This window comes from Nelumbo lutea, chromosome 8 (genome assembly GCF_056320005.1).
Source record: "Nelumbo lutea isolate HS-2025 chromosome 8, American lotus-T2T, whole genome shotgun sequence".
NCBI lineage: Eukaryota > Viridiplantae > Streptophyta > Magnoliopsida > Proteales > Nelumbonaceae > Nelumbo > Nelumbo lutea.
In genome coordinates this window covers 604144-617330 of record NC_142691.1, presented here as the reverse complement: position 1 = coordinate 617330, position 13187 = coordinate 604144, and the positions used below count along the sequence as shown (strand labels likewise).

The 13187-nt window shown below is 46.0% G+C and overlaps 1 protein-coding gene across 1 annotated transcript; it reads left to right on the top strand.

The window, feature by feature from the left end:
* The first annotated feature begins 522 nt into the window (after positions 1-522).
* On the top strand, positions 523-2258 carry LOC148842067 (heat shock cognate 70 kDa protein-like). The gene has a single exon (XM_088959211.1). The coding sequence runs from the start codon at positions 1126-1128 to the stop codon at positions 1801-1803; it is 678 nt and encodes a 225-aa protein (XP_088815337.1). The 5' UTR covers positions 523-1125; the 3' UTR covers positions 1804-2258.
* Positions 2259-13187: the final 10929 nt, after the last annotated feature.

The window sequence follows — 13187 nt, the reverse complement described above, 5'->3', positions numbered from 1 at the left end:
TGACTTTTTACAAAATAAATGAACAGATTTGGTCATTTGACAAAATCAGTTATGCTTTTAAATCATGACAAAAACAGTGAGCATGGAAAGATTTTAATTTTTTAAGACAAAATTTCCCTCAACTAAAAAATTGTCGGAATACTATTCACCTTCTTCTACCTAACAACACCAAACCAAGTGTGACAACGACCATCTTCCCTCCAATTCGATATCTTTTATCCAATGTTTTCAACCCATAGTCAACCTCGCTAGTTGAATTGTTTGAACCATCACCTAGTTAGGATTATGGGTCCAATTAAGTCAAGACCCATCAGATAGTCAAAAACTGTTTGACCCATCTAGTTTGACTATTGACCCGCTTGACTTGGTAACAATGCATTGGGTTGCACACTCAATGCATGCAAACTTTTAGATGTCATAACTTTGCACCCCATTGTGGTGTGTTTTTTATGTTGAATAACTTCTCAATATCTATGTCTCCTAAGGAGCAAGAGGTGCCTTACCATGCTATTTTCACGAAAAAAAAACCCTTTTTTTTATTCAAATTGTAATATTTAATATTTTTTATAAATAACAAGATAAAACACTGAATTTAAAAATATATATTAAACATAAAATAATACATATAACATATATAAAAATACTTATCAGCACGATCTGAACCGTTCAACCCAGCAGGTCAAACCAGTGACCCACGACCCAAAGAAAAAAAAGGTTTAGCCTCCAGGTCGATTTTTAAAAACATTGCTTCCCCGTCATTCCCCTTTCTCTCCTCCAATATTCTCGGCTCTCGGCTCCCCAAACCAGTTGCAGACCCCCTGTTCTCTACCTTCTCTGGCTGAGCAGAAACAACGGTAGTAGTTGTTGCCCGAAGCATCCATCCCTCGTATTTGGACGAGAATCGCATTAGAAAGTCAATCATCTCGCCAGTCTCTCAGCTACAAATTTGTCTCGCCTTTGATGTTCAAGAGAAGAATCTGAACGCGGAAGCACACCCCTATTGCAGCAGTAGATCGGAACCCCAGTTGAAGTTCCCCTGTTCCAACAACCGTGATCAAGTTGACATACATCCGGTAAACTCTTACTTCTGTCAAGTTTATCTCCAACTAACGGTATTGGCTGGCCATGAACCCAGCCAATACCATCTTCAACGCTAAGCGGCTCATTGGACGGCGATTCTCTGATCCGTCTGTCCAAAGCAACATGAAACTCTGGCCCTTCAAGGTTATAGCTGGACCCGGCGACAAGCCCATGATCGTTGTTCACTACAAAGGGGAAGATAAGCACTTCTCTGCCGAAGAGATCTCGTCCATGGTGTTGACTAAGATGAAAGAAATTGCAGAAGTGTTTCTAGGTCATGCAATCAAGAATGCGGTCATCACTATACCGGCGTATTTCAATGATTCGCAGAGGCAGGCAGCGAAGGACGCCGGTTCGATTGCTGGACTGAACGTTCTGCGGATTATCAACGAACCCACTGTTGCTGCAATTGCTTACGGATTGGATAAGAAGGCGCCGAGATTTGGCGAGAAGAATGTTCCCATCTTCGATCTCGGTGGTGGTACGTTTGACGTTTCTCTTCTGACTATCGAAGAAGGGATCTTCGAGGTGAAGGCTACCGCTGGAGACACCCATCTCGGCGGGGAAGACTTTGACAACTGCCTTGTCAACCTACTTCGTTGTAGAGTTCAAGCGAAAGCACAAGAAGGATATCAGTGGCAACGCCAGGGCTCTGCGGCGGTTGAGGACTGCTTGCGAGAGGGCAAAGCGGACTCTATCTTCTACGACGTAGACAAGCATTGAAATTGATTCCCTCTACGAAGACATCGACAATTACTCGAGCCCGGTTTGACGAATTGAACATGGATTTGTTCAGAAAGTGCATGGAACTAGTTGAGAAGTGCCTCCAAGACTCGAAGATCGACAAGAGCTAGGTTGATGACATCGTTCTCGTTGGTGGGTCAACCAGAATTCCGAAGGTGCAACAATTTCTGCAGGATTTCTTCAATGGAAAGGGAATTTGTTTACTCAGACATAGAAAGATAAAATATATAACAAAAGTTGCCTATTCAAGAGGAGAAGGAATTGATGGGAGGGGGGGGGGGACGGTGGTGCTGTTTGGTAGCCCTAGAATGGGGGGTGGGAGGGGAATATATCTCGCGTGTAAATTATTGCACGTAATAATGAGGTAACATGAAATGGGACAACTGTCATCAGGTGATTGAGTTAGTAGTAAAGGCAGTCTAACCAAGGTTAAAAGTACGATACGTGTTTTGGTATTTGAAACAGCCTACAATTTTTTTTTTTTAAAGCTTATCGGTTGTTTTATATTATTAAAATGATTGGGGTCCGAAACACGGGGAAAAGGCATTTTGGACGGTATCATTTCTAAAAGATACGATACGATATGCCGATATAAATACTCTAACCATGGTTCCAATTAATAAATTCGTTCCAACTTTTATTTTTGATGTTGCTCAATCTAAGGTGAGTTAGTAGGAAATCCGGATTGTCCAAAGTTCCTTGTTCTAACCAAGTTTAAAAGTATGGATACGTGTTTTAGTATTTAGAAATAGCCTACACTTTTTTTTATTTTGGTTTTTTTGAAAGTTTATAGGTTGTTTTATATTATTAAAAAGATTGGGGTTTGAAACACCTGGGAAAATGCATTTTGGACCCTATCATTTTTAAAAGATACGATACGATACATCTGATATCGATACTTTGAATCATGGTTCCAATTAATAAATTCGTTCCAACTTTTATTTTTTATGTTGCTCAATCTAAGGTGATGCACGAACTGAAGAGAGCAACCAGATAGTCCTTGTTACGGTGGTACTGTTTGGTAGCCCTAGAATGGGGGGTGGGAGGGGAATATATATCGCGTGTAAATTATTGCACGTAATAATGAGGTAACATGAAATGGGACAACTATCATCAGGTGATTGAGTTAGTAGTAAAGGCAGTCTAACCAAGGTTAAAAGTATGATACGTGTTTTGGTATTTGAAACAGCCTACACTTTTTTTTTTGAAAGCTTATCGGTTGTTTTATATTATTAAAATGATTGGGGGTCCGAAACACGGGGAAAAGGCATTTTGGACGATATCATTTTTAAAAGATACGATACGATATGCCCGATATAGATACTTTGAACCATGGTTCCAATTAATAAATTCGTTCCAACTTTTATTTTCGATGTTGCTCAATCTAAGGTGAGTTAGTAGGAAATCCGGATTGTCCAAAGTTACTTGTTCTAACCAAGGTTAAAAGTATGGATACGTGTTTTGGTACTTAGAAATAGCCTACACTTTTTTTTTTTTGGTTTTTTTGAAAGTTTATAGGTTGTTTTATATTATTAAAAAGATTGGGGTTTGAAACACCTGGGAAAAGGCATTTTGGACCCTATCATTTTTAAAAGATACGATACGATACATCTGATATCGATACTTTGAATCATGGTTCCAATTAATAAATTCGTTCCAACTTTTATTTTTTATGTTGCTCAATCTAAGGTGATGCACGAACTGAGGAGAGCAACCAGATAGTCCTTGTTGGCAGGGCGGGGCCGAACTACAAAGATGAGGCCGCACTTCAAGACTTGTGATAAAGGAAAACTGAAGTCAGAGGCCCGAGGAGTTATCCCTGGGGGGATCCCTTACCTCGAGCATGGAGTACCTTTTTATAGTCGAGGATCCGTGTCTGGATCGGATTGGGCTTCTGGGGTTGTCGGGATGAGATTAGTCGCCGAGGTATTCGGGATAGAGTCCCATTCCCCAGTGGTAGCGCTGTTCACGGGTCGGGTTGGGTAGGTTTACTGAGATTTTTTCAACCGACCCGACCTGGTCGGGTTACCTGAAATTGAAACCGAAACTGACCCCGTGTTAAGCAAAACCGACCTGGTCGGGTTGGATCGGTTTTGGCTCTAAGTTCAACCATGGTAATAAATTGGTAGATTGGAGAAAGAAGACTGAAATTTGATGTAAAAAAGGACACCTAATTCTATTAGAGAAAGAAGACTGAAATTGTTAGGGGGTGAACCAAGTTAGAATAGAAAGTTATCAAGAAAAGGACACTGAATTCTAATTGTAATTGGTTGCCTATTTGGTGTAAAAGACCATAAAAACTTGGATCCTTTGATTCTTTTCTTTAAACTTGTCCAAAAAAATTCCTTGCCTAGTTGTCTTACAATACTTGCCATTAATGTCATTCCTAACTAGAAGAGTATAAATTAACTTGGATTGTAACTAGGATAGAGACAACTTAGTTAAGTAGGAACTAAGTAGGTTGTAAATACTAACTAGGAACTGACTACTAACTACTAAGTCAGTTTGGTTCAGGTCGGTTTCAGTTTTCACATATGAAAATCGAAACTAACCCGAACCATTGGTTTATGATTTTTTACAACCTGAAACCGATCGGTGCTGAAGAAAACCCAACCGATTCGGGTTGGGTCGGTCCCGGTTGGTTGGGTTGGGTCTTCTTATGAACAACCCTACCCAATGGAGTCGTATTTCCTTATTCCTCCTTATTTGTACTTGTGCTCATCCATATGACTTGTAGTTCATGTGGCTGGAAGGATAAGATGGGGGGCCACAGTAATAGCATAGCTCGGCTAAGTTAGGCCGACGTGGCCGAGCTAGGATGATGTGGCAAGGTGATAGCTGGGCATCCACGTGTCTCGCAGGGCTAGCTCAGCCATGACCCGAACACCACTCCCCCAGTTCTGAAGTCGAGTAATGAAGTAGTCCAGTCTGTTCTTCGACTGAAGAACTTCAAGTCCCTTTGGTGTTCCTCAACGCTTGTCGCAATCTTGAGAACTAGGCAGTATGGAAAATGGCCGAGCAATCTTCCCATTATCGGCTGCAAAACTCTAAGAGCTCTAACTTCGGAATCCGAATACCACTCCCCCAATTCTGCCGCTGAGGATAGGGAGTGCTTGGCCCGAAGTGTTGCACGGTTACGTAGCTCAACAGGGAGCCGAGTGTCGAAGTGAGCTTCCAAGTTCGTCCTGGTGGAGTCGAGGAACAACTCTAATTCGAAGTGGAAGTTGAGTTTTTGTGCCATGGTGATGCTCAGCCAGGGGGTGCCGAGCTTTGGAGCTGGGTTAGTATTTTGGAGTTGAGGCTGCTGTAATGCTCGGCTATGATGTGCCGAGCTTCCGAAGTTAGGGCTTAGCTTGGCCGTATGCCGAGGAAAGGCCTTTTGCTTCCGGTCGGAGGTCGAGCTCCGGAATTGAGGTTGTGATGCTCGGCCACGGGGCACCAAGTTGCAGAGATGGGTTCCTTTGGGGTTGCCGGGCTATGGGACCGAGGTCGTTGTGATGCTCGGTTATGATTTGCCGAGCTTCGAAGTTGAGGGCCCCCAAGTGTCGAGCTGCTGTGATGTTCGATTGTGGCTTGCCGATCTTCGAAGCTGAGGGCCTCGCCAGTGCCGAGCTATTATGATGCTCGGTTGTGGTCTGTCGAGCTTCAAAGTCGAGGGCTTCGCAGGTGCCGAGCTATTGTGAAGCTCGGTTGTGGTCTGCCAAGCTTTGAAGTTGAGGGTATGCTCTTCGGCTGAGGAACTTGTTCTTGAAATTTCAGGATTCGAGCACCACTCCCCAAGTTCTGAAGTCGAAGAGTGGGAAGCTCGGCTGGTACAAAGTGAGGCCTTCTTTGCTGTTGGGTGTCCCCAGGAAATCAGGGTAGCTGGTTGACCCGGTGGGTCTAGGCAAACCACTGGCACCCGCATCGGTGGTTGGACCACTGTTGTGGGGTAAGCCGGAGTAATTAATGCCCTGGTCATTGCTTGTCAAGGTTATTGCTTCAATTTCTGAGGTTTTGCGCATGCGGTAATAGTCGCCTCGATTGGTCTACCCGAGTTTTTTAAGGTAGATGCTTTTATCTCTGTCGTGGATCTGGTGTCGATTCGTGTCCCTGTGGGTTATAAGAAGGGGGGAAGGGCATTCTCCATTCGTCATTTGCGAGAGGAGTTGTTGGGATAGCTCGGTGGGGTGTTGTCATCATTGCTTGGTGCTTTATTTTTATTCCTCGGCTTCAACGGTAAGATGTCTTCCTCATCTTCTCATTCCTCTTCCGCTTCTAGCTCTTCTGGTTCTAGTGGGTTTGATTACGAGTCCGAGGTTGGGGTTTTTGAGGATGCCGAGGTCGGGCCCTCTAGTGCGGGTTGGTAGCCGGTTTGGCACCACACTCGGGTCCGAGCTATGTATGACATCCCCGAGGATTTCCGAATGAGGTGCCCGCAGCCCGGTGAAATGGCAATCGATGCTCAGCCCGGTGAACTTTGTGTGTACGAGAATAGTCTGGAGGCCAGGCTGAGGTTTCCTCTGAACGAAGGGGTTGCCGAGGTACTTGCATGGTACCGAGTACTGCTGGTGCAACTGATGTCGAACTCCTTTAGGTTTTTGGTCGGCCTTCTGTCCTACTACGTCGTCCGTGATGTCGAGTTGACCCTGAGTATGGTGAGCTTCCTTCTTCAACTCAAACCTCATCAATAGGGCTATTACTATTTCTCAACTAGGAAGGACGTCAAAGTGTTGGTCGGGGCTCCATCCTCTGTGAAGCATTGGAAGGAGACTTTTTTCTTTGTCCACTGTCCTGGGGTTCTCTCCTTCCCAGCCGTGCTACAAGAGCCAAGAACGAGAGTGCCCCAACCTCAATGGTCGGTGCTTACTTGGGAGGAAAGGTCAGCTATGAGCATGATCCACAAGATAGAAATGCGCAGCTATTGGCGGGTTGATGCATAGGGTGGCTGGTTTGTCCTTTTCATTGGTTTTTCTTCTTGTACTTTCTTTGCATATTTGTTCTCATACTCATTGCTGCACTTTCTTAATGCAGGTGTAGAGATGGCTATTGAAGAGGATATCGTATGCTAGATGAAGGAGAATCGCCGGAGGCAGAGCCGGGCTGGCGCGGTACCGCAGGTCCGTGCCGAGGTAGTTCCTCCCTCGAGGTCTTTCGAGAGGGCGCCTTGCCAGCAGAAGAGAGCTCGGTGGAGGGGGAATGATGACGAGGACGTGGAACCCGGGGAAGCTCGTTCGACGGCTTTCCCTACGCAGGTCAAGGTGGGTAGCAGCAACTCAAACATCCATGTGCCACGGTGCACGATTCGTAGTCGGGATGGGCTAGAGACTACCGGAGTTCCCAAGCAGCTGCTCCATGGGATGATGATGGCCTACATCACTGAAAAGACTAGGAAATCTTGGAGTAGCAAGTTAGATAGTGTATGCCCTTTGCTCCAATCAGAATGATGTACATTGTGATATTTAATGTAATTGAATAAAGTACATATTTGATTCATGTTATCATAATGTGTTTCTGAGTAATACCCTTAAACTGGACACATATGAGACTTGTGTTAGTTTAGAATTTTCACAGCTGTTGGATAAATTTGGGGAGATTTATCTTGCCAAGGCTGACACTGATGTGCCGCCGAATTGGTTGGGGTGGCTTGTTTCAGATGTTAGGGTGAGACCTGAGGTACATGTACTGTGGGTTTTTCTTGAAACTCTGAACCAGACCAAAATTCCAGTATTGCCCTAGACCTTGGAGATAAATGGGAAAAACTGGAGTGGTACACCTGACCCCTAGACTCGATTATGATAATACACTAGGTGACGGATTGGACTGTCTTTGATATGTCAATCAGTGATATGCTTAAAGGGGGGCAAAACTCGGGTATGTTGGGATAGTCCAAAAATTCACCTGAGTGGGTGATCATAGTGACATGATCAGCCTCTTTGTCGGACAAAGTGAATGATCAGGGATGCACTCTCTCTGATGGAAACCTAAACCGCTGACAGTTGATTTCAACCGTTGAAATTTGCTTTGCAAAATATATTTATATAGAGTTATACATATATATTATGATTTCAAAATGTTTGCAAAAGGTTTTAATTCTCGGGATCCATGTGAGTAGAGATTGCAGCACTGTACGTTGTAGCCGAGGGAGATGTCATCTCTTATCGGGCAGTGTTTGATCATTATGAGCTGAGAGGTTAAGTGTAAAACCATTGAGGGTAATACTTGATGGGATACCTGATGGGCTAATCTTGCATCTGCTCACAGTCCTTGGGTTTTTATAAAGTGGTTTGACCCAATGACCATTTAGTGTAAATGTTGGGCCCATTAAGAGCCCATGGTGATGGATTCAAGAGTTCATTTCTCCTATAGTGAATTCAGCTAGGTTTTGTGACAAAGGCCGGGCTGAACCCATGTGGTCAGCAGATAGGATAAGGGATTATCCCTATCCACCCAAAGATTCCAAATCCAAATAATAGATTTGAATCATTGAAGGCTTCTACTGTCCGAGCTCTCAGGTCAAAGGTAAGGCATAGCCCAGCGAATAAAGCCTTATACTCAGCTTCATTGTTGGACGCTTCAAACACGAACCTGCGGTCATGCCCTAACATCGTGTCATCCGGGCCGAGGAGAATGAGACAAGCTCTGCTGCCTTGCTGATTGGATGAGCCATTTATGTGCAGGGTCCATATTTGCGGCTGCAGGACAGGATCCTCAGTGTTAAATGTGCATTCGGCAATGAAGTCGGCTAGTGACTATGCTTTGATCGCGGGTCGGGGTGCATATTCGATGTCAAACTCACTCAACTCCACGCTCCATTTGATCAGGCGACCATATGCTTCCAGCCTTTGGAGGATTTGCTTGAGCGGTTGGCCAGTGAGCACTCGAATGCTGTGGGCCTGAAAGTATGGTCTGAGCTTTCTGGCCAAGGTGAACAGAGCCAAGGCCATTTTCTCCAAGTTGGAGTACCGAGTTTCTGCGCCACCAAGAACTTTGCTGGTGTAGTAAATTGGCCTCCATACCCGGTCTTCCTTCTTGACTAGTACCTAGCTGACGACCTCATCTCCGGCTGAGAGGTAGAGCAATAGCTCATCCCTTGGGCTCAACTTAGTGAGGAGAGGCGGCGAGCTCAGGTATTGCTTCAGTTCTTGAAAGGACTGTTCACATTCCTTGGTCCATTAGAACTCCTTCAGTCGTTTGAGGGCTTTGAAGAAGGGCAGACACCAATCCGTGGATTTGGACATGAACCTGTTAAGGGCGGCTATTCTATCGGTGAGCCATTGTACATCTTTGTGTGTTCAGGGCGATTGCATGTCGAGGATGGTTTGTATCTTCTCTGGATTTGCCACAATCTCCCTTTGTGTCACCATGAACCCCAGGAATTTACCCGACCCGACCCCAAAAGCACATTTTGTCGGGTTCAGCTTCATCTTATACTTCCTGAGGGCATGAAAACTTCCTTTAGGTCGACAAGGTGTTGCTCGACCTTCTTACTCTTCACTAACATGTCATCGACGTACGCCTCTACCTTTTGCCTGAGCTGATCTTTGAACACCTCATTCACCAGCCGTTGGTAAGTGACGCCGGCATTCTTGAGGCCAGAGGGCATGACCTTGTAGCAATACAAGCAGTGGTCGGTGATAAAATTTGTTTTCTCCTAGTCATCGGGATGCATTCGGATTTGATTGTACCCTGAGAAGGCGTCCATAAAGTTCAGGAGTTCATGACTCGCCGTTGCATCGACAAGTTAGTCGATCCTTGGTAGAGGAAAGCTGTCTTTGGGGTAGGCCTTGTTTAGGTTGGTGAAGTCGATGCATATCCTCCACTTCCATTAGCTTTTTTCACCATTATGACGTTGGCCAGCCAGTCGGGGTACTTAACCTCCCAAATGAAGTCGGCATCTAGTAGCTTTTGTACTTCGTCTACAATCACCTGCCAACGTTCTGTTGCGAAACTCCTCTTCCTCTGCTTGATAGGTCGGTAGCGGGGGTTGGCGTTCAAATGGTGTGTGATGACTTCGGGGTCAATCCCTGGCATATTTGCCACCGACCAAACAAATCTGTTGGCGTGGTCTCTCAGTAGATGTACAAGCTCTTCCTAGAGATGGTCATTTAAGAGAGAGCCGACTTGGACTATCCTCTCGGGGTCTTCTTTGCTAAGCAACACCTGGATGAGGTCTTCGATAGGTTGGTCGCACTGTGTCCCCACCTCATTTCAAAAGTCATAAGCTTCTGTCATTAGTGTTTCTACAGCCAATCATGGTCCTTGGCAGGAGAGCAGGTAGCACTGTCGCGCAGTTCTTTGATCTCCACGTGCTACCCTTATGCCATATTCGGGGGGGAATTTCATAGCGAGATGAAATGTGGAGACTGCAGCTTGCAGATCATTAAGGATCGCCCTACCAAGGATGGCGTTGTAGGAAGAGGGGTAACAAACCACAATGAAGTCCACCATGGTCGTCGCAGTAACGTCACCATCTCCAATCAGTAGGGGAAGAGTTATTCTCCAAATGGGCAGGAGGGACTCCAAGAGAAGCCCATTAGGGAAGTGTTGACCGTGGTGAGGCGCTCTTTGTCGATGTTGAGTTTTTCAAATGCATATTCGAAGAGTACATCGATGGAGCTACCCGTGTTAACCAGGATCCATCTTATCTCGAGGTTGGCCACCTCAGTTGTAATTACCAAGGCGTCGTCATGCAGGGTCTAAACCCCTCAGAGGTCATCATCACTGAATGCGATGGTCTGGCCGCACTTCTTCTTGTGCCCCCGCTTGTCGATTTCGCACAGTCGCGCATACTTCTTGGGCCTCGAGTTAATCTCCCATCCTCGGCGATTCCACCTGATATGACATGGATCACACCAGCAGGGGGAGCTCGTGTATTCTTCCTATGCTGGCTTCTCGCTCTTAATGAACCCGCCAAGGTATCTACGCCTTATTAGGTCTTCAATGTGGTTGCATAGGTCAAAGCAGTTCTCCATGTCGTGGCCATGATCTCTATGGAACTCGCAATATTTGTCACGATTCCTCTTATTGCTTTGCGTTTTCATCTTCTTGGGCCAACAAACGTAGTTACGGTCGCGGATTTACACCAGGACTTCAGACCGCGGCATATCGAGCGGTGTGAAGTTCCGATAGGTCGGCGGGGTGTCTATGGTCTATGGTTGGGTCGGTAATCTTGCCTCTTATGGTCCTGATCTGATCTTTCTGACTTTCGCTCCTCAGTATCTCTCTTCATTTTGTCGAGCCTCTCTTCCTCATCCCGTAGATGTGTCTGCGCTTCTTTTGCATTGATATACTTCTGCGCATGGCTCATCATCACAGCCAAGGTTTGCAGGGGGTTCTTGGAGATGAAAAAGTTGAAAGGGTATGGGTGGAGGCCGTGCTGGATAGCGGTGACAGCCACGAATTGGTTCAGGTTCCTGACCTGTAGTGCTTCCTTGTTGAATCTGGCCAGATAGTCCCTAAGAAACTCGTTTTTCCTCTGTCGCACCTGCATGAGGCTGGTCGAGGTCTTCCAATGCTTTTGACTCGCTATGAACTTAGCACGGAACTGGGTCTCCAACTACTCCCACGATGCTATTAAGCGTGGAGGTAGGGAGGAATACCAGGTTACGGCTGGACCTGCGAGAGTGGCTATTAAAGTTTTGCACATCAATCCCTCGAAGGATCCGTGCATAATTAGTTGAGTCTTCAATGCTTCAATATGGTCGGCGAGATTCGTGTTCCCATCGTACTTGTCAAGCTGAGGTGCCCACCATCCTGTAGGAGGTACCTTGTCCACAATTTCTTGGGTGAAGGGTGGTTCCTTGGCCGTGGGCATGGTCGGTGGCGCGGGCTGATCTACAACCAGCGTCATACTTCTCTAGTTGCGCTCTAGCTCTTCTAAGCGCTAGCTGAGTTCTTAATTCTCGTCATCCCTTTGGCCTGGAGTTGCGTTGTGCATTGCCCTTTCCTTCTTGGGGTGTACTGCGCGGTCCTTCATGGAGTTGGATTCGGCGATGGAGACCACGTGAGGTGGCGTTCATCTGCCGAGCCTTTCCTTGGCCGGGATTTGGGTGGTTTGATGTGTCCTGCTACGAGAGCGGACGGAAGGAGCCAATCTTCTTGTTGTATTATACTTTTCTTGGTTGGACCGCGCTATGCTCTTGTCTGCTTTGCATGCTTTGGGGTCCTCGGGACAAGGATCATCCTTTGTGCGCGTCGGTGCATAAGGGGGGACGGTCTTGCTAGGCGGTGTTGCGAGTCCTAGGTTCTGCATCATTTCGAATATCTTGTCGACCTTTTCTTGCATTACTCGAAACTACTTAGGATCAACCGTGGTTGGAGGCTATGGAGTTTCTTGATGGGGAGGACTGCGGTTGCGAGATTCCCGAGATGGGGATCAGCCTGTTGAACGCTTGGGCTGGTTCTTGGGCATTTTGATCGCTTTCTTGATTACGCGGTAAGGAAAGATTTTTGGGAAGGGATTTTTGTGCGTTTCCCACATACGACGCCAATCTGATGCTGCTCAATCCAAGGTGGTGCACGAATTGAGGAGAGCAACCTGATAGTCCTTATTGGCAGGGCAGGGCCGAGCTACAAGGATGAGGCCGTGCTTCAAGACCTGTGATCAAGGAAACAAAAGTCAGAGGCCCGAGGAGTTATCCTCGGATAAGGACTCCGACGCTCAAGTCAGTAGGATGTGATGGATGGCTGGGCCGAGCTGTAGGGATGCTGGTCCGAGCTAATTAGTAGTATGGGTGTTAGAAGTTGGGGGGATCCCTTACCTCGAGCATGGAGTACCTTTTTATAGCCGAAGATCCGTGTCCTAGTCGGATTGGGCTTCCGGGGTTGTCGGGATGAGGTTAGCCACCGAGGTATTCAGGATAGAGTCCCATTCCCCTGTGGAGTCGTCTTTCCTTATTCCTCTATATATGTAGTTGTGCTCATCCATATGACGTGTAGTTCATGTGGCTGGAAGGATAAGATGGGGGCCATAGTAATAGCATAGCTAGGCCCACATGGTCGAGCTATGCCGACATGGACGAGCTATGCCGACATGGCTGAGCTAGGATGACGTGGCAATGCCACGTCTCTCATAGGCCCAACTCAGCCATGGCCCGAACAATTCTCTATACATTATTATATATGCTTCTCAAGTTTTTATTATGTTATATTTTTTTCTTCTTCTCTTTTGGCGCTTCTCATTCTCATTTTTCTGTCACCATCATTCCAACCATCCGAGATTTAGAGGAAATGTTCAATTGCTAGAGAGAGATGGTGTATTGGGTGAGAATGGCCTTGATTGGTGGGCTTTTAATAAGGGGAAGTTTAGTAAAAAAAGTTTGACTTTTGTCATGCCATCTATTTTTTAAATTTGTTTTCAAACATATATGATTTTGTTAATT